The 20,605-nt window shown below is 39.9% G+C and overlaps 1 protein-coding gene across 1 annotated transcript in view; it reads left to right on the forward strand.

The window, feature by feature from the left end:
• The window catches only part of LOC121444829 (inositol polyphosphate 5-phosphatase OCRL-like), a 60,085-nt gene that overhangs the window by 17,486 nt on the left and 21,994 nt on the right, over window positions 1–20,605 (forward strand). The window contains exons 4-17 of the mRNA XM_041646731.1: window positions 898–1,008; window positions 1,402–1,488; window positions 2,108–2,228; window positions 2,315–2,476; window positions 3,638–3,739; window positions 5,123–5,237; window positions 6,660–6,776; window positions 6,875–7,062; window positions 8,888–8,999; window positions 11,879–11,988; window positions 13,421–13,556; window positions 17,483–17,593; window positions 18,174–18,339; window positions 18,543–18,778. Coding sequence (XP_041502665.1) covers window positions 898–1,008; window positions 1,402–1,488; window positions 2,108–2,228; window positions 2,315–2,476; window positions 3,638–3,739; window positions 5,123–5,237; window positions 6,660–6,776; window positions 6,875–7,062; window positions 8,888–8,999; window positions 11,879–11,988; window positions 13,421–13,556; window positions 17,483–17,593; window positions 18,174–18,339; window positions 18,543–18,778 — 1,874 coding nt within the window. The remainder of the gene's footprint in view (window positions 1–897; window positions 1,009–1,401; window positions 1,489–2,107; window positions 2,229–2,314; window positions 2,477–3,637; window positions 3,740–5,122; window positions 5,238–6,659; window positions 6,777–6,874; window positions 7,063–8,887; window positions 9,000–11,878; window positions 11,989–13,420; window positions 13,557–17,482; window positions 17,594–18,173; window positions 18,340–18,542; window positions 18,779–20,605) is intronic.

Below are 20,605 nucleotides of genomic sequence, written 5' to 3' on the forward strand. Positions count from 1 at the left end.
TATTACTGTTCGTAATGTTTAGAGATGTTTTGCATGCATGTATGTATTGTACCATGTGCATATTTGGTGCCTGCAGAGACTAGAAAAGGGCGTTGGATCCCCTAGAACTGAAGTTACTGAGGTTGTGGTTTAACATGTGGGTGTTGGGAATTGAACCCAAGTCATCAGCAAGAGCATCAAATGCCCTCAACTGCTGAGCCGTCTCTACAGCCCCAGTAAATTTGCTTCAAATTCTACTTTCTCAAATGGTTCTTCTTAACCAACCCACTCTTGGAGTAGATCTTTATGTTGCATTTGCAAGATTATTCAAAATCCTCATTTTTACTTGAGGTATTTTTCACTTGTGTTAGAGGTATAGATACATCTTTCTAGAACACTTTAAATCAGTCCCGCTATTTTTAAGTTAGCTTGTAAATTGAATTTACTCTGAACCTAACCATGTTACTTCCTATATTACCTTCATGCTTTAGAATACTATATGAGCTGGACTTGAAATGGTGGGGATTTCCACTGTGGAGAGAGGAAGAGGATGATTGATGAGTTTATTATCTTTTGCTAGAACTTAGAAATCCCTGCACTGACATCTGAGAGATCAGGACATAGGAAGCTATGAGTTAGCTTATTATAATCTTGAGTATCTATTGCTAGATCAGTCTGCTTATTGACACAGTCCATGAGCACTGTGCGTACTATGAGTACTTCCCATAGGGTTTCCTCTCTGTTTCAGCCCCTCAACCACTGCAATACCGAGCCCTTGCTCTTGGATGTGCACTCCTTATTGAAGGTCTAGAATATTTGTAATCTGGACCTCCTACTGACCAAAAAATTTCAGAATACTGTCTCAATAAAGCAGTGTATCACACATCTAGGTATCTATGGATTTAATTCTTTTTAAAGGTGGCTGCAAAATTCGGGTGCAAGGAGACTGGACCAGAGAACGCCACTTTGAAATTCCTGATGAAGAGCTCTGCTTAAAGTTCCTCTCAGAAGTCTTTGCGGCACAGGAAGGTAACTCAAGACTCAGCAAGTTTCTTTCCACTATTTCAGTGGGAGTAAAATACTGATGTGCTGATTCAGAGTAACGGAGCCGTTAACAAAGCCCCCTGCCCCTTGAGCCCTGATAGCTGATTTTTTTTTTCTTCAGGAATGAACCCAGGATAGATTAAGGAACAAGTCTACCCAGCTCTAAAAAGAAAGTTGATGGCATGGCATGCAGTTCCCTGCAGCCTGTAATCCCCCTCCTTTTGCCCCCAAGATGACTCAGAGGTGTCGGTATTTCCTTAGTCTCTTCCATTCCATTCCAGAATTGTGCTGACCATGTATTTACTCGGGGAGTTTAAATAAATGAGTAGCTTTGCGTTTGTAGTTTCCCAGTTTCTGACCTAAATCTTGTCTTTCCAGCTCAGTCACAGCTTCTTGTTCCAGAACAGAAAGAATCATCTAGCTGGTATCAGAAATTAGACACTAAGGATAAACCTACTTATTCAGGTATTAGAAAGACTCTTTTATCTCCGGTTGCTATGATCATTTTAGAGTCGATAGATTGTATTCAGATTAATTGGTTGTATAGAGTGGTTTTATTAAACCCATGACCATGGACCAATGTTTCACTCTATGGTATACTAGCTCTTTACAGGCCAACTGGAAAAAAAGGTTAAAAAGTACAAACTCCACAGCCAGACAGCCTAGGTTTGAATGTCAAGTCAGTAAAATACCGACATGAAGCTTACAGATTATGTCATCATGTTTGAGTGACTCAAAAACCCTGAACTTCTGTTTCCTTCTCTACAGTGTGGGAAGAGTTTTCATTAAAAATACTTTATGAGGTTATTGTAATGTAAGAAAGACAAATGATATATAATCCCTTCTGTAAATGTCGGCTTACATTATTCAAAATCCAGATCAGTATAAATTTTCTATCATTACAGTTAGCATATCAGTGCTTCTTGGATGAATACGAGTCTTAGCATAATTTAAGTGATTACGACCGCTGTGGTGCCCTTCTGTTTAGCAACATTGCTGATGTTGCGCATAAAAGCCTTGTCTATCCTGGCTATGTTGAGGATCTCTGTTTCTTCACTTTCACTTTGGATCTTGTATCCTTCAGGACTGCTTGGATTTGAGGATAATTTTTCATCTATGAATTTAGGTAAAACAGTGAACACACCAAACTACCCCACAGCGATTCATCGGGAACCACCCCCTCCACCTGCTTCAGTAAACAGAATGTAAGTCCTGTGTCACAGCATACTTCCCCCTATAATAGGCTTGTATGTTAGCCTGTTTTACTTTTGAATCCTGCTTGATGTGCTAGGCCTCTACGTGAAAAGGAAACTTCAAACAAAGAACAGCCCAAAGTGACCAACACCATGCGGAAGCTATTTGTACCAAATACCCAGTCTGGGCAGCGAGAGGGTCTCATCAAACATCTCCTTGCAAAGCGAGAAAAAGAATATGTCAACCTCCAGTCTTTCAGGTTTGTCTGTCTTCTACTCGCTGAGTCTAAAACTTTAGGTATAACAGTCTTTTTATTTGTAAAAATATTAGCTTCATTAAGAATCAAAGCATGCTATAAGGCAATGTTCATCTGACTCAGACTAATGTCTCTGCTGGCCAAAAACATATATATCTAAGATCAAACAATACTTTCAATTTCCTAACTGCTAATAATACCATGTCTACTAATATTTCTACCCACACTTAGAGGAACAAATCAAACTCACATATAATAGAAAATTGTCCTCTCACGCCTCTATAAACAAGTATGTGTCTCATCTGGCCTACTGAATCTTTGTCCAGCCAGTACTGGAAAACTAAAGTCCACCATTACTGCCATGTATTTACTGCTTTGATAAATTAACTAAAGTTTCACCCAGTCATCTAGATTGGAAGATCTATCCTGAATCCTTTCCTATTAGTTTTCATCTCACCTTGGCTCATTAACATCTCATTTTCTGGACCCTGGTATGTGTGGTATAAAGGCGAGGTGATGGGGTATGGCATGTATCCCCAGTGTGTTATTCATGGGCAGAATATGCCTTTCTAATCCAAGACTCCAGTCCCGTCTTCTAGCCTAACATGCATCATTTCCTCAAATCCAGTCACAACTGCAGTTCCTCCTATTCTATACAGCACTTATTGTGAACAATTAGGACAGTCATGAGTCATCCCTTCTGCCTTCCTGTTTAGTGTACTATCTGCCTCATCAAAATTTTCCAAAGAGTTGTCCTCATGATCCTCAAGAAGGGAGGTTTTTTTCAGTTTAGCTATAGCTCCTTACAGAACAGTTGTCCTTATTAGCCTGTCTCCAGTGCAGAAACAGCTCTTTCCATTCTAACCTAAAGCTCTCCCTTAATGAATGTGGATAAAGTTTGAGTGGACATTTGTCAAGAGATTTAAGTGTGTCTGTTTAAAATACAGACCTAGCTCCTTTTTGGTGATTCACTTGATGTAAAATGTAGAGAAAATAAACCCAGGGCTTTGTATTCTATGAGCAAAATTTTTCTTATGTAGCTGGCAAAACACTTTGAAGCGTTATGTTGATCAATATACCCTTTCATAGAAATGTTAAAAGTAGTATTATGTTTGTTAATGCTTTATCTTTGTTTTCAAATTAATTTTTGTTGGACTGTATTAGATTTTTTGTTGGAACTTGGAATGTGAATGGCCAGTCTCCAGATAGCAGCTTAGAACCTTGGCTGAACTGTGATCCAAATCCTCCTGATATTTACTGCATTGGGTAAAGACCACTTCTGGACCTTCCTTTTCCTCTATTTGGTATTAATGTAACATGGCTTTGGCCTCTCTCTCACCTTTGTTTGTGTATGTGTTTGTGTATGTAATGTGTTAGCATTACATTGGGTGTCTCCCACGATCGGTCTCCATCTCACCTTCTTTGCATTTTTTTATTCTTTAACCATTTCGTTCTTATATATAATAAATTTTAGTTGTTTCCACCCCTATGACCTTCTCTCTCTCCTGCTGAAACCTTTCTTCCCATCCAGTCTACCTCCTACACCCATGTCTTCTTTATATACGTGACCCATTGTGTTTAATTGGAGTTTCTCATGTGAACATGAATGGGAGGTTTTTTACTGGAGCGTGAGCAACTTATCAGTGGCTATACCCCAAAAGAAAGTGACAGCCTTTCCACCAGCAACCATTAACTGCCCATTGTCCCTCAGGGAGGGGTAGAGCCTCATGGGCCCCTCCCCTATCCATGATGAAATGTTGATGGGTCCAATTTGCAAAGGTCTTATACAGACAACCACAACTGGAGTGAGTTCAAGGGGAGCAATGATTATGTCATCAGGAAGACGTCCTTTTGCTGTACATGTCACCGTCTTCTGGCTCTTACATTCTTTCCATACCCTCTTCCACATGTTCCCTGAGCCTTGCAGTGTGTGATGTAGCTGCCCCACGGTGACAGGGCCCTCCACCATCACTAATTCTCAGCACTTTGGCCAATTACGAGTTCTTGCATTAACTGCCACCCACTTCTATGTTAAAGCCTACCTTATATCTACCTTATTTTTTGAGAGACTCTCCACTGAACCAGGAGCTTGCCTCGAGATCCTCCTGTCTCTTTCTCCCCAGTGCTGGGATTGCAGGTATATGCTACACCCACAGCTTTGTTTTCCATGGATGCTGAGGACTGACCTCATGTCCTCACACTTGGACAGCAAGCACTTTATTGGCGGAGCCATTTCCCCAGCCTTCATCTTCCTATTTTTTCTAAAACTCGTTTGGTTAAAAACTTGATGTGAACTATATGTGAGGGTTAATTTGTGGGTCAAAAGAAAGCATGAATGAAACCCATAGGAAATTGCTCATCATAGAAACAGATGAAATCAATTCTCACAGTGATTATTCAAAGGTTGTAAAAGAAAAGTTTCACTACTATCCCTATGAGAGTTTTGATTGTTATTGTTATTTTTAGTATAACCTATGAATATAATGGTGGGGATTCTTTAAAAAAAAAACTACATGTCTTTTATAAAATTTATCTTGCATTCTTTTTTTACCTTTACTCTAATGTCTCAGAAAATGGAAAAGGAGGCAGTCACTAAGTTATGGGCTGTGTATACCATAGCTATAGCCTCTGCCCCCATTTTTCCCTCAGATTCCAAGAGCTGGATTTGAGCACAGAAGCCTTTTTCTACTTTGAGTCTGTAAAAGAGCAAGAATGGTCCATGGCCGTGGAAAGGGGTCTGCCTTCAAAGGCCAAGTATAAAAAAGTAAGCTGCACTGGATTATCTCTTTCAGTCTATAACTAAGTAGACCTCACTGGGAGTTAGTCCATTAGCTGAACCTCTTTCAAAAAGCTTGTTAAATAATTGAATTCTTCCTCAGATGAAATACTGTGCTATAGGAGCCTAATCTACCATAGTTTCTTCTGGGGGGGAGCATAAGTTTTCTGTTCATAATTTTTATAACTTGGGTAGCCTTTAGAAGAAAACAATTTACTGTTTTTGCATTAATAATTAAGTCAAAATAATTACATATAAGCTAATTGATCTGTCTGTGCAATAAAAGTACAACTGTCTTCCAACATGGCCAAAATGAAATGCCTACCAGAAAAGCAGATTGAAGCTTATGGGGTGCATAAAGTGTGCTTTAGATTCAGAACAAGAACAGCAGTGTTGTGGTATTTAAACAAATTCTAGACTTCTTTGTAGGTGAAGAATAAAGTTGAGGGGCTGAAGAGATGGCTCAACAGTTAAGAGCACTGGCTGCTCTTCCAGAAGACCTGGGTTCAATCCCCAGCATTGACATGGCAGCAAACAACTTTCTCTAACTCCAAGATCTGACACCCTCACACAGACACACATTCAGGCAAAGCACAAATGCACATAAAATAAAAATAAATAGTTTTTAAAAGGTATATGCCACAACACTCAGCTATTTGTTAAATAATAATAGCAATAAAGTTGACTTTAGCAAGGTGGTCAAGTTTGTTGGTCTTTAGAAGATATTTGGTATAGGCATTTAGCTACTAGGAGAAATATTTTCATTTCAAGGCGACAATCCTAATCTCAGAAGGAGTAATCTAATGTTCTTCTTTGCTTTTGAACAGTTTATGTAGGTGGCATAAATCGTGAAGATATTACAGCTCTCTGGCTCATTTAGACTAAAAATAATCAAAATTCAAAGGATCACTGTTTGTAGATTTAAATATCTTAGACAACATGAAATCAGAGTCTAGGAAGGAGAAGGAAGAACTTGCTGGGATAATGGCTTGTTTTTTACTATTTGAATTTTTAATGTACTGTCAGTAGGGTACAAAGTGATTTACAAAGAGAGCTAAAACTGAGCATGTGAGTTAGTGATAGAGTGCCTGCCTGCATAGCATGCTCGGAGTTCTTCATTTGATCCTCAGCACTGACAAATAGAAACACACAGGGGTGGGGAGACAGAGAGCAGAGAGAGAGAGAGAGAAACTTCTACATTATCTTCTACATTATCTTTTGTTAGTCAAATTGAGACTAGAGCTTCCACAAAGAACCTTGGTTTCCAATTTATGGGGTCCAATAGGAAATTAGAGGATGCAGATACAGATGTGGACATCAGTAATCACTTTGTTGGTCATTCTAAGAAGGTAGCTATGTAGCAGAAAGTGATGCTCACATTAGCTGTTTGTAACTCCCTGAAACTCATAGGTGCAACTAGTCCGCCTTGTGGGGATGATGCTTCTTATATTTGCCAGAAAAGATCAGTGTCGGTATATACGTGATATTGCTACAGAAACTGTGGGAACTGGAATCATGGGGAAAATGGTGAGTTACTTTGGCAATTAATTTGATTATTGTTGATATCTATGTGAAATTTGGTTGCACCCCGTGTTTCCTAACTTTATAATTGCCTTTGCTACCAGGGAAACAAAGGAGGAGTCGCTGTGAGGTTTGTATTTCATAACACCACCTTCTGCATCGTCAATTCCCACCTGGCTGCCCATGTGGAAGAGTTTGAAAGAAGGAATCAGGATTATAAGGACATCTGTGCAAGAATGAGTTTTACAGTCCCCAATCAGGCTCTCCCACAGCTGAACATCATGAAACATGAGTAAGTGGCCTCTCCATGGCCTTTGCGTGGAGATGTAGCAGTGGTTAGATAGGGTGAGAAGCTATGGAGCTGTGAAAAGGGAGGGATTACCATTTGGGGATTTGGACCACAAAGAAGAGAATATGTTATTTAGAACTAGATTCACTGAGGCAGAGAAATTAGATATGGCATTAGGGGGAGAAAGGTTTGTATTAGTGTAACTTCTAAAATAATGCTGAAGGAGTCTACACATTAGTGTCATTTTAAATAATGAAATAGAAATGGTCACTGTAAGTGTGATAATAAAAGATAAAATGAATAAACATGGTTTAAAATCCTTTACTTACCTCCTCTTCTCCCCAGCCAGTCCCTCTCTCCATAGGAGACTGTATTTAACATTTGAATGTAGACCTTTCTAGATGTGCACTGTCTAATATGATAGCCAGCATCTGGCTGTTGGTATTTGAAAGTCATTCGTCAAACTGAAAGGTCTGTGAGCAAAAGCTATATTGGATTTTGAAGATTGCTTGGGGGAAATGTGGGATACCTTAATTTGCAAAACATTAATCACACCTTAATGATTTGGGTGTATTAAGTTAAATAAAAGTTGTTATTTTTACTTTTATATTTTAAGTGCAGCTACTAGAGAAAATATAAGGATATGGAGGCATGCATCATTTCATCCAACAGTCTCTTCTAGACTCTTCTCCATACATGTACAGACACACATACTTGTTGTATGAGAAAATTGCCCTATTCATCTTTCCAACGTTGTGTCTGCAGATCTACATTATTCTTCTTAACGGTTGTGATTATTAAAAATGGGTGGCAGGGATAGGTCTGCGAAGATGGGGATTTCATAAGGACAGGAGCAGAAGTCCATTGAGGAATGGGTTAGGTGGTGTCGCAAAGAATCAGCTGTGGAGAAATTCTTTGAAACTCTGAGACGATGATTTGGAAGGAATAGCGCAAGGCGGGAACTGTAGTAAATCAAAAGATAATTTAGGATTATGAGAAGCAGTGGATATTAGGGGAATTAAGGAAGGAACAGGGCAAGGTGGTAATATTGGAATATGTCCTTACTGTCTCAACAGTTGGGGGAATATAGAATTGGGTTTCACAATGACAAAGTCAAGGCCTTGAAATTTATGTTCATGAAGCCCCCAGAAATTCCATAAATTTAATCCCAAGAGTCCAAACTTTCCTGTTGCCTTTGAGAACTTGAGGTGACTCAAAAGGGACCCATTTTGATGTGGTAATTTCAGGGTCTTGGCACATCTCAAGTCCTGGTGCTGCGGTTGAGAAGTAAGGTGCCAGTATCCTTCTTTGGGGGAACTTGAACTTCAGATCTGAAACAGATTTTGTCAGGTTGACTACACTGGAGGGTCGGGCTCAATTTTCCTAGTGGGCTGTCAGTCCTTCCCACCATCCAAACCGTGACAGAGCACCTACAGAACCTCAGGGCTCTGGGAGGCAAAAAGCATTAAGATTCTCTTTGCCTAGAGACCTGGCAGGTGGCCAGAAAAAATTTTGAAGCTAATCCAGCAAATAAACTGCATGCTTCTCAGTCCATTAATTCCTTGGCTTCCAAATCCCATATGTATACTATATGGCCCCACTTTCATTCAGTTTTATGTGGCGTGCCTATTTTCCCAGATATTTTATAGTCTATTGGCTTTCTCCGGGATTGGCAGTACTTGCCCCTAAAGAATTGATGGCAGCTTTAAACCCCTTGTCAGCGATAAATAGATCCTTATAAGTAGTCTACCCATTTTCTTCTCTCAGTTCTCCTCTGATTGACTTTAATGTTAATTAGTGCTATTCTAATCTATTTCTTGGTCTTCAGTGTTGTCATTTGGTTGGGAGACTTGAACTACAGACTTTGCATGCCTGACGCCAATGAGGTGAAAAGTCTTATTAATAAAAATGACCTTCAGAAGCTCTTGAAATTCGACCAGGTAAGTGAAGTTTCAGTGGCAGAGATGGTGAGGATTATGAGATAGACATGGTAGGCATGGCTTATGCTGGGAAGAGATGCAAGTTTTACTATCTTGTAAGACATTGTACCTGGGGATATATAGATTTGGAGTGCCTTGATTAAGTACTAAGATTCAAGGGAGATAATGTTGGTGAAAAAAAGCCAATGTAAAATTCATTTAATAAGTCATTATCAGGCAGAGATTTTAGAGATTTGTCTAGATTGGCTACAGCATACATGAGGTTAGTTGGAGAATACTTCCTAGAGGAGAATTGCCTTCTGCTCTATTAATGTGCTTTAGCAGATGGAATGGGGAAAATTGTTCTGTGATTATTTGGCAGACTGAGCAACAGCTTGGAGATCAAACAGAGGGGCAGGCCCTATGAAAGAGATTGGGAAGCTAATAAAAAAAAGGTTTTTTGGGAATGACCAGCATAAGCTATAGTCAAATAGGAACTGGTTGATAAGTTGGTGTTGACTGATATTTAGCTGTTGATGTTAAAACCAGTGGAAGGGGCTGAGAAGGTAGCTCAGTGGATAAAGTGTTTGTTCCATAAGAATCTGTACTTGAGTTAGGATCCTCAGCACCCATGTAAATGCCAGGCACAGTAGCATGCATCTGTAATCCCCATTCTGAGGGAGACAGGTGTATATCCCAAGGGCTTACTGGTCAGTCAGCCTAGTCCAAACAGTGAGCTCCTGGTTCAGTGAGAGAGCCTGGTCTCAAAATATAAGGTAGAGAAGTGATTGAAGAAAGCATCCTGATAGCACCCTCTGACTTCTGCACATCCCTACATGGAAGCCTACCCACATATAAACAAACAAGAACAACCAAAGTACTTGTGGGGAAATTATTGATTATGGAGCGCTCAGACAAAACATGATATTCAGTAAACCAGTCTGTGACTATAAGCCTCTATGTTGGTGTGTAAAGCTGGTAAATGAGTTGAATTTTTATTTTTATACACCCTTTTTTTATTTTTGCACTTGAGCATCACTATAAAGCCTGTCCTAGCCTGGAACTAGTTATATAGCCTAGGGCTGACCTTGAACTTGCACTTCTTCTACCTCTGCTTCCTAAGTGCTGCTGTTACAGACATAGGCCAAAACACCTTGATCATAAGAATAATTTTTTTGGAATATAGGTAGTGATCCATGAAAATGAATATTCCTTCATGTCATTTCATATTTGATTAATACATATTAATTGTACACAGTCATTGTGTTTCTTTGATGTATCAGCATGTAGAGTTGGAGTAGAATAATCAAATCCAGCCTCTGGGATCTGGGGATGTAGCTCAGTGGTCAAACACTTGCATAATCTATGTTAGGCTGTGAGGACAATCTAGAGCACCATAAAAATCACCTCGTTATTTTTATATGACCTCTCCTCACATTCCACTTTCTGATTATCACTATTCTACATTCAGGCTGACTTCTTTTGGCTTTCATGCCTGAGAGCTAAATTGTAACATTTGTCTTTCTGTGTCAGATTTATTTCATTTAACAATAATTACGTCTAGCTCATCCATTTTGCTGCAAATAACAGTGCTTCATTGATTATGACTGAATAATATATGTGTGTCACATTTTCTTTATCTAGTCAGTATTCACAGGCACTTTTCTTGGTTCCTTATTTTTGGCTATATAACTAATGCCACAGTAAACATATGTGAACACTTATCTCTTTGGTATGCTGGTTTTACTTTCTTATTATCCACCCAGCACATCATGGTACAGGAGTGAAAGTAAATGCTTCTTAATGAGAAAAGACAAAGTTTTAACTTGATTCAAATGTCTTTAAATCCCTATGAGAGCCTTTTGACCTTTAGACACAGTAAAAATTCAAGTGTTGTGCAGTACAATAGTTTTTATAGTGAGTCTTCCTTAGCTATCTGCCTTTACACTGAAGTCGAATGGCTAATTTGTATTCCTTCCTCTTTCTTGCTTCTAGAAAGGGTACAGTTGGGATAATTGCTGAATCTTGTGTAACTTTGGTAAAATATCTGAGTGAGGATAACTTTCTACAAGAATGGGTTATAGGGCTGGAGAAATGAGTACTTGCCTTGCCAGCATGATGGCCTGAATTTGGATTCCAACATCCATAAAAAAGCCAAGTATGGAAAAATGGACCTGTAACCCCAGCACTAACAGGGAGAGATGGAGACAGGAGGGTCAGTGTGTGTGTGTGTGTGTGTGTGTGTGTGTGAGAGAGAGAGAGAGAGAGAGAGAGAGAGAGAGAGAGAGAGAGAGAATGAGAGAGAGAGAGAGAGAGAGAGAGAGAGGGAGAGAGAGGGAGAATGGGTTAGAGCATGTACGTGCAGTGCCCATGGAGACCAGAATAAGTCTGTGGATCCCTTAGAGCTGAAGTTACAGGTAGCTGTGAGCCATCCAACAAATTTGGGTCCCCTGGAAGAGCAGTGTGCTCTCTTAACCACCAGGCCTCTCTATTGCAACAATTCACCCACTTTTTTTAAAAAAGAAAAAACATTAGCTAGTCATTGAAATTGGTTTCAGGAATTATCCTTTTAAGGTCTGCATGGTTTTGGTGGTGATGGTGGTGTTGTAATTATGATTATGCTAGGTTGTGCCTGTCCAGTTCTAAACAGTGTAGGACTATTCGAAGTTCTTGTTTCCACAGTTTTGTCCTGACCACAGTTGGCAATAAAATGGCAATGTACTAATAACAAGTGTTGTCATTGAATCCGAAAGATTAGCAGTCTTATCTGTGTATTTTTCCACACTTGAAAGGGCTCTGGAACTGGATCCCTACAAAGGGAACAGTGACCAACCAGCCTGATTATCACCTCTGCTAATGTAGTGTTGTTGTGCTTACATGGTGTTTCTTTCTGGCTGCAGTTAAACATTCAGCGCACACAGAAAAAAGCCTTTGTGGATTTCAATGAAGGGGAAATCAAGTTTATTCCCACTTACAAGTATGATTCTAAAACTGACAGATGGGATTCCAGGTAAAGTGATAAGAACCTTCTCGCAGACGAGGTTAAGGCTTGATCTTTCCTGTGCTTTTCCATGTCCCTCCTGAAAGGCTAGGATTTTTTTATATCATTCTGTATGCAGAGAGGGAAATCTAATGGCTTAGTGTTATTACAGAAGAGTATTTCAAACTGAGCTTAAATTAGGAAAGTATTAATTAGATATCAGGGCTGGTGACATTTTATGAACTGCCTCTGGTACCTTGTTTCTGTCACCTCTGCAAACTTGTTTAGATTTTTTTTGTGTTCCCTAGTCTTACCTTTCTTTCTCACCTAAGGCTCTTAGCCTCCTCCCCTAATGCTTACCTAATGCTCTTAGCCAAACTACTTCTCTGCTACTGACTCTGGATACTCTGAGAACCAAGAGTCATAAGCAGTTCTCCAAGCAGAGTCATTCTTGGTCCTGAGAACACATTAGAATCCACTGGTAAGGGCCTGGAGAGATTGCTCAGTGACTAGAATACTTGGTGCTCTTGCAGAGGACCTAAGTTCAGGAACTCCAGCTCCAAGGGATCTGACATCCTTCTCTGACCTTTGAGGACATCTGCATACACACATACACACACACACACACACACACACACACACACACATTAATGAAAAAAACAAAAATAATCCTCTTAGACATCCTGAAATCTGGACCCATACTTCTTAGAAGAGAAAGCTCTAGTCTTCTCCAGAGGTTAAACCCGGCCTAGAAATAGAGAATGGCGGTTTTCAAGTTCATTAGTTGTCTATCATGGAGTGCCATTGCAGTCAGGTGGAGCAAAGGAAGAGAAAATATTAAGGATGGGATCCTGACCTGAGAAGGCTATTTTCTAATTAATTAATTTATTTATTAAAAATTTCCACCTCCTCCCCTCCTCCCATTTCACTCCCACTCCTCCCACTCCTTCTCCCCCTCCCTCTTCAGTCCTAAAAGCAGTCAGGGTTACCTGCCCTGTGGGAGGTCCAAGGTCCTCCCCACCTCCATCCAGGTCTATCTAGGAAGGGGAGCATCCAAACAGACTAGTCTCCCACAAGGCCAGTCCATGCAGTAGAATCAAAACTCAGTGCCATTGTCCTTGGCTCTGAGAAGGCTATTTTAAGGAGGTGCTGTTCCATCCTTCCCTGTGGTGACATTTACGATGCAGACCTAAATTTAGGGAAACCATCCCTCCATTAGTTGACACTAGGCACGTTATACTTTGTACTGGGCAGTAGTGCTAGGAGTTTAGTGGCTGACAAGCATACACAGGCCCTTATCGGTGCTTGCAATGTAGAGAAGATGATAGGGACCGCCTGGGAAGGAGAAGTATGTGCTTCATTGGAAGCATATTAGAAGAGGCCTAATGTGATTCTAAACCAGTGTGTGTTACAACATCCTAGTACCGTATACTCTGTTTGTGACTCATTCCTTTATTTACAGTGGGAAATGCCGCGTTCCAGCCTGGTGTGACCGAATTCTTTGGAGAGGAATAAATATTAATCAACTTCATTACCGGAGTCACATGGAACTCAAAACTCGTGACCACAAGCCTGTTAGCGCCCTGTTCCATATTGGGGTAAATAGTTAATTGCTCATTCATTTGTTTACGTGTTAAGTAGCTACTTCCAGAGCATTATGTAGATAGAGTAAATTCGTACTCTAGCGTGCCATAAATGTTCTCTAAGCAAATTATCATTCTCAGAGTTGAGTAGTTAGCACCCCTCAACCCTCCCAAATGCTAGCCTTCTATTTCTTCATGATCCCGTCTTTTTACTGATATGCAGATATTTTATTCCATGTAGGCACAGACTGATCAGAACAGAACCAGATCTACTCATTCAAGAGAGTCCTGTCCACTGCAGTGGCACGTTCCTCTCAAACAGCATAGATATTATGTTCTTTTGTACTTGGTTGCATCTTAGGCTGAATTGATAACCTGTTTCGCCTCTAATATGAATGCATTTTCCCATTTTTAACTGTGTTATGAGTGTGGAAATTATCTTATAAGCTTGATGGTTGATATTTTGATTACTTCTTGTGTATTTTCCACATATGTGGTCATGTAACCTGTCAGGATATAACTCTTGTGAGTCTCACTAGGATGAATTAGGTAGTCTACTGCTTGGTTTTACATTCCAGGTCAACCACTTTGTAATTGTGAAGAATATGGACAATTTATTTAGCATCCTTATGTGTCAATCTGCTCTACATAGTATGGTGGTAATGGGACCTACTCATGAGGATTAATGAGTTCAACCATGCGAAGGGCATAGTGAGACAGGTTACTTTTGTTTATGTCAGTTTCAGGGACTGCTGTCATAGGTGTTACCCATGTGTCTTTTTTTAAAAAAAGATTTATTTGTTTCTATTTTATGTACCTTAGCATTTTTGCCTGCATGCATGTCTATGTGAGGGAGTCTGATCTTCTGGAACAGGAGTTACAGACAGTTGTGAGCAGCCATGTGGGTGCTGGGAATTGAAGCCGGGTCCTCTGGAAGAGCAGCCAGTGTTTGTGACCTCTGAGTCATCTCTCCACTCCCACCTCCACCCTCAAGTCCTCTTTTAAAGAAGAATGACTTTAGGGCATTTCCTTGAGAAACAAAATTAATTCTTGGTCTTAGAGTATATTAAAATTTTCAAGACAACCAACAACTTTATTTTTTTTCCACTTTTGGGCTGCACTTGTTTTTGTTTCTTATTATATTTTGGCTGGGGAGGCACATGCTGTGTGCTGTGTAAAAGTAAGAAGACAGTTTGGGTAGGAGTTGTTTCTCGCCTTCCAGTATCCACAGTTGTTTTTAATTTGATGCTAGGAATCAGACACGGGCTTTTGTGCCTTCTAAACACCTGCCAGATCACTGAGCTATGCACCCCCACCCCTTCCCTTCCATTCCAACATACAGCAGCTAGTATCTGTAGGCCCAAAATGGCTTTAGGGAATTTGTGCATGTCAGTTACTTCCCACAACAATGCTCACTTCACAGATGAGCAGATAAAAACTCAGGGAGTTCCAGCATGACTTCCTTGAGAGTGATACAACACTTGCATGAGCCCTTTGTGGGGCTGGCAAGGTGTCTCAGTGGGTAAAGGTACCTGTCAGCAAGCCTGATGGCCCGACTTTGATTCCTGGGATCCACATGGTGGAAAGAGAGAATCAGACAACTTCTGAAAGTAGTCCTCTGACCTCCACATGTGTGGCGTGCCACATGCACACACATGCATGCACACACAAAGAAGAAAATTTAATTTGTCTTTTTGTTAAAATAGAGACCTAAGCCGAATTTACACAAAAGACTGAGACTCTTGGGGCTGGAGAGATGGCTCAGAGGTTAAGAGCACTGGCTGCTCTTCCAGATGTCCTGAGTTCAATTCCCAGCAACCACATGGTGGCTCACAACCATCTGTACTGAGATCTGGTGCCCTCCTCTGGCGTGCAGGCATACATTGAGGCAGAATGTTGTATACATAATAAATAAATAAATCTTTAAAAAAAAAGACTGAGACTCTTTAGTAACTGTCATCTCCCACTTGAGACTTTTCATAAATCCCTACTTCCTAGCCAGGCCAACACCATGTATGAGTGTTTGTCTTCCTAGACGTGTGTCATCATTGGTGCTTTCTGTAATGGTGGAAATGTCTTATATCTATGCTAGACTTCTGCATATGTCTTTCTGCTCAAAAGTTTTGTGTATATGTGTGTGTGTTGTAAATGGTCTTATACTATGTGCTGATGTGAATTTTGTTTGTGATATATAGTATATCTCTCTGGGTCATTTTGTTAAGATCTAGCTCATTTTCCTTTTATACTGAATTCCTAATTTGTTGGGGATTTCCTTTTCTGAAATGAATGTATCCCATGGTAAGATTCTTCCCACCACTGTCTGTTATCCTAGATGCACCATTAAGTAGTGCTAATCCATAGAGAATAGGTTTGCTTTTATTGAGTAACTACTTCATACTTTAGAACCTTGTGCTAACTATTATTAGAGACTTTAAAATCTATATTACACATTGGGGCACCACCACAGGCCCCAGGGACTTTTAGCAAAGGAGTCAAGTGTTCTGTTGTCAGTTTCTAAAGACTTGCTGTGGACTGTTTGAGACAGTGTTCTACCCTGCACTGGGTTCTGTGATCTGCTGTGATGGCTCTCAGATTTTAGGGAAAATGCCCATTGCTCAGAGAACTTTGTAAGAAGAAAAAAGGATGGAGCCATGAACCCCTCACCTCAACAATGTGAGAATAGTCCCAGGCCCCTGTGTTTTTAAACCTCAGCCAGGTGGAATCTGTTTCTTACCTCGTCTTTATGAAAGAATCTGCATAGTTTTCCAGATCTTGCCAGGGAGCCAGTTATGTGAACTGCTCAAATCTTAGAATAGCCCTTGCTTCTGTGGTCTTGAAAGTTCAAACAATATTTTTTAAGAAAGAAAAAGTTACATTTTTTTAAAAAAATTTAAGATTTAACTTAACCTAATGCTTACATACTGTGGGGTTAAAGTGATCAACCCTCAGTTCCTCAGTTCTCTAAGTTATGGCAGCAATGTATTTTTTTTTAAAAAAAAAAACCTCCCTAGTCCATTTAGTTCTGTTGTTTCCCACATCTGCCTCAGAACTTTGCTGTATACATTAATCTTTTTAAGATGGATTTTTGTGATTTTATACTTTATGTAAAAGGGAAACTGATGTCTCAAATATGACAGTGATGTTACATTACTTATGCCAAGTGGTAACATTAGTTTGTTTGAACTTTTAATATTTACAAAAATACAGCTATGTCAGGAAGCTGGAAATGCTGTGTCATCTAGAAACTTTATTGACCCATTACTCCAAATGACTTGTCTGTTGTCATGGTTTTACTCCAGGACATGTTGTGGTGGCCCTTTTCTAAAATGGTCACTGGCTCCATTTCCTAACACCACAGTTTTCCTGTTAGTAATCTGAGCAATTACCTGATTCCTGTCAACGGGCATAGCAACTAATGGACTTAAATGCTTCGAGCATTATTTTGTACAGTTTCACAATTTTTGCTTGTTAAAAATAGCAGTGGATGTGTTTTAGCACTGCAAGAAATCATTTTTATTACAAGTTCTCATTTTCTCCACTCTCAGATAATTAACAATGGAGCAAGGAAAAATATATACCATATACCCAGACATATACCATTATCAGACGTCTTAGAGATTTTACTTTTCCAGAAATTTAGCCATTTGACTTTATCTTTCCCATAAAGTGGATTTTATAATGCTTATTAATTTATTTTAGTGGCTTTTAGAATTTATTAGAACTTCTTAGAGAAGTTGAGATTACATGAGACTAAATAAAAATCTGTTTCCTTTGAGGTGAAGGTTATGGATGAAGCAGGATATTAAAGCTTTGAAGGGTGTTGATTGTACTACAGTTTATCTTAAAGGTGTCCCCGTAATGCCCAGTTTGAAATTATTACTCTTCGATGGAGATGAGCTAGGAGTGTGTAGAGCTGAAAATGGTTCCTTCTTTCCCGTTAGGTGAAGGTTGTGGATGAACGAAGGTATCGGAAGGTCTTTGAAGATATCGTACGCATTATGGACAGAATGGAAAATGACTTCCTTCCTTCATTAGAACTTAGCAGGAGAGAGGTGAGCAAAACTAGACAGCTTCTTGTCTACTATCCATTATTAGTTAACACAGAGGAAACCGTGTCACTTCAAAGGGCATCAAGGATAACATCTACATTGGTGTCAGACTGTCTCTGTTCTGGTGTCAGCTTTGCAGTTCGGTAGCTAGAGGAGCACAAAAAGCCTCAGAGATGCAGCTCCCTTTCCTGGATTACATGAGTTAATACATGAGAAGTTCTTAAAACCGCACCTAGCAGCTTGGAAGTCCTCATATTAGTTACTCTTGTTTGGTGCTCAGTTCATATGTTTGAGGGAACAGAGCCTAGTCACAGAATAAGCACCCTGGACCACAATTGTGTTCATCTCAGGATCCCTGGAAGAATCAGAGTAGCCTTGAACAGGGTCAAAAGTTACCTAGCACCTTCTTTGCTGGTGTTAGCTAAATAATGTAGGAAAGCCAATGCTAGGAAGTCGTCTCGGTCTGTGAATACATGTGGTAGGTATGATTAATAACTACCTTACTCTTGATTCATATTGTCTATGAATAATCCAACTTACTTCCCCTACTAGTGATGCATGGTTGTGTCTGTCTGTTCCCCAGTTTATGTTTGAGAATGTGAAATTTCGGCAGCTGCAAAAGGAGAAGTTCCAGATCAGCAACAATGGACAGGTTCCCTGCCATTTTTCTTTCATCCCTAAACTTAATGACAGCCAATACTGCAAGCCATGGCTTCGAGCTGAACCTTTTGAGGGCTACTTGGAGCCAAGTGAGTTTCCCCTTTACCACTGCCTCTGCTTGCCACCACCTTGGCTTAACTTCTAGTTCTCTAAGCGCTTGTCTCTTGCTTCACTGTCTTTATATTCGTGTGTCCCATCCTTTCCCCATTGTTGTTTTGTTCTTGTTTTTGAGGACAGCTGATTTTTCCACCAGAAAGCTCTGGGCTACAATGCACCATCTCTTTCATTTCAGATGAGACAGTGGACATTTCTCTTGATGTCTACGTCAGCAAAGACTCTGTAACCATCCTGAACTCTGGTGAAGATAAGATTGAGGATATTCTCGTCCTTCATTTGGATCGAGGCAAAGATTACTTCTTGACCATCGGCGGGAATTACCTTCCGAGTTGCTTTGGTACATCCTTAGAGGCTTTGTGTCGAATGAAAAGGCCAATCCGAGAAGTTCCTGTTACCAAACTCATAGACTTGGTGAGAAGCATTCTAAAACATAAATCGTCTTCACATTTAATTTGCATGTTTTTGTCCCCATTATTTCTGTGCCTTCTCTCTTCTTCTGGGGTCAGGGGAACTGACAAATGATACAGAAGAATGTCACTTTATCTTAGCACTACTTAAATTAAATTAAGCCTAAGAGGGAAAAGAAGAGGCTAATCTGTCGTTAACTCTTGTTGTGACTATAGTAGGTAGTATACTTCCAAAATAAGATTAAAGGCTCTCTCAAAGCTATGATGCTTGTTAGGTTTATCACACTCTTTCACATAAATTGGCATGTATGTGAGGTGTGGCAAGGGCACCATGCGGTATTATCCTCATTGTGCTGGCAAGAACACTGAGGTCCAGAGGCATTCAGTTGCCCATAGTCAGCTAAGTTAGTGACAGATCTTTCGCCCAGATTGTCTGACTTCCTCTCCAGTATCCCTCCCTACATTATATCAAATCAAACTTGGCTGCTGATGAGAACACAGGCTGTTAGGAAAGCTTACAGAACCTGCATCATTGTCTTAGGGGTGCTTACTCTACGTAGAGGTACCTATCCCCATTCACCAGTGGTAACAGAATTTTTAGATATGAAGCCTGAGTCTACATTTTACTAATATTCTAGAAGCTTTTTTCTTTGGTAGCCGAGGCTGGAATTGAATTTCCTGTTCAAATGAGAATGACTTTAAACTTCTGATCTCCCTGTCTCCACCTCCCCAGTATGGGATCACAGGTATATGCCCCAAGCCTGGTTTATGCAGTGTTGGGGATCAAAGCCAGGGCTTCATGCGTGCTAGGCAGGCACTCTGCCAACTGAGATGCAAACTCAGTCCATAGATGGGTATAATGCACACTGAGGCTTGTTCACTTAATGTGACTCAAAAAAGGAAAAGAGAATTATTTCCTCCCCTTTCCCAAACCAAGTTATTATAGAATATCTATAGTCTTAAGAGGAGAAAGTATATTATTTTCAGTAAAAAAAAACATGACTTAATAGCAAATTCATCCTATTAAAAACTTTTCTGATAAATGAAACTATTGTTGGATGTGTGTACAGGTTGGCACTACAAGTTTATTCTTAGCTTTTTTATCAAATATAATGAAGAGCCAAATGTTATCATGTGGATAAAATCACATTGGTGCTTAGGCCTGGGCAGAGCTAGTGATTGTAATATCCCACAAGAAGGGTTAGAGGAGGAGCAGCAGCCTGCTGACTTGTATCTGTGCTGTTGCCATGGAATTGTTGCACCTGTGACTCAGAGCAAATTACAGCACTGGAATTCTATTTGTTTCCATAGAGCTCTCATGATGGAAGGCTTTACCTGTGTTTGAAAGAAACCCATTTTCTATAGAAATTCATATCCTGCCAGTCTGGTATTTCTCGTAATTGTTTTTCTTCTACCACCATATTCCCTTTTTGTATCAAAAAAAAAACTATACAATATAGTCTGATCACAGATCCCCTCCCTCAGCTTTTCCCAGAGCCTTCCCACCCCACCCAACCAACTCCACACTCTTTCTTCTCTGACTTTAGAAAGCAGACAAAGATGCAAACAAAAGACAAAAGACTAGAATTCTTTTAAAAGGGAAAAAAATCATAAGAAATGCACGCGCATGTGCGTACAAACAAAAACTATAAAAACAAAATATAGGAAGCCTTGCAAAAGACAAGTGGGACAAAAAAATGCCCAAACAAAGCAAGATGAGACAAAATGTTTACCAGAATGGATGGGTTCATTTTGTGTTGGCCATCTCCTGTTTGGCATGAGGCCTGCCACCATAGTCTTAGTTTTCAAATTTTGCATTTCACCTGTTAGA

This window comes from Microtus oregoni, unplaced genomic scaffold (genome assembly GCF_018167655.1).
Source record: "Microtus oregoni isolate MIOR12 unplaced genomic scaffold, Mior012 000143F_ref0000043, whole genome shotgun sequence".
Lineage (NCBI taxonomy): Eukaryota > Metazoa > Chordata > Mammalia > Rodentia > Cricetidae > Microtus > Microtus oregoni.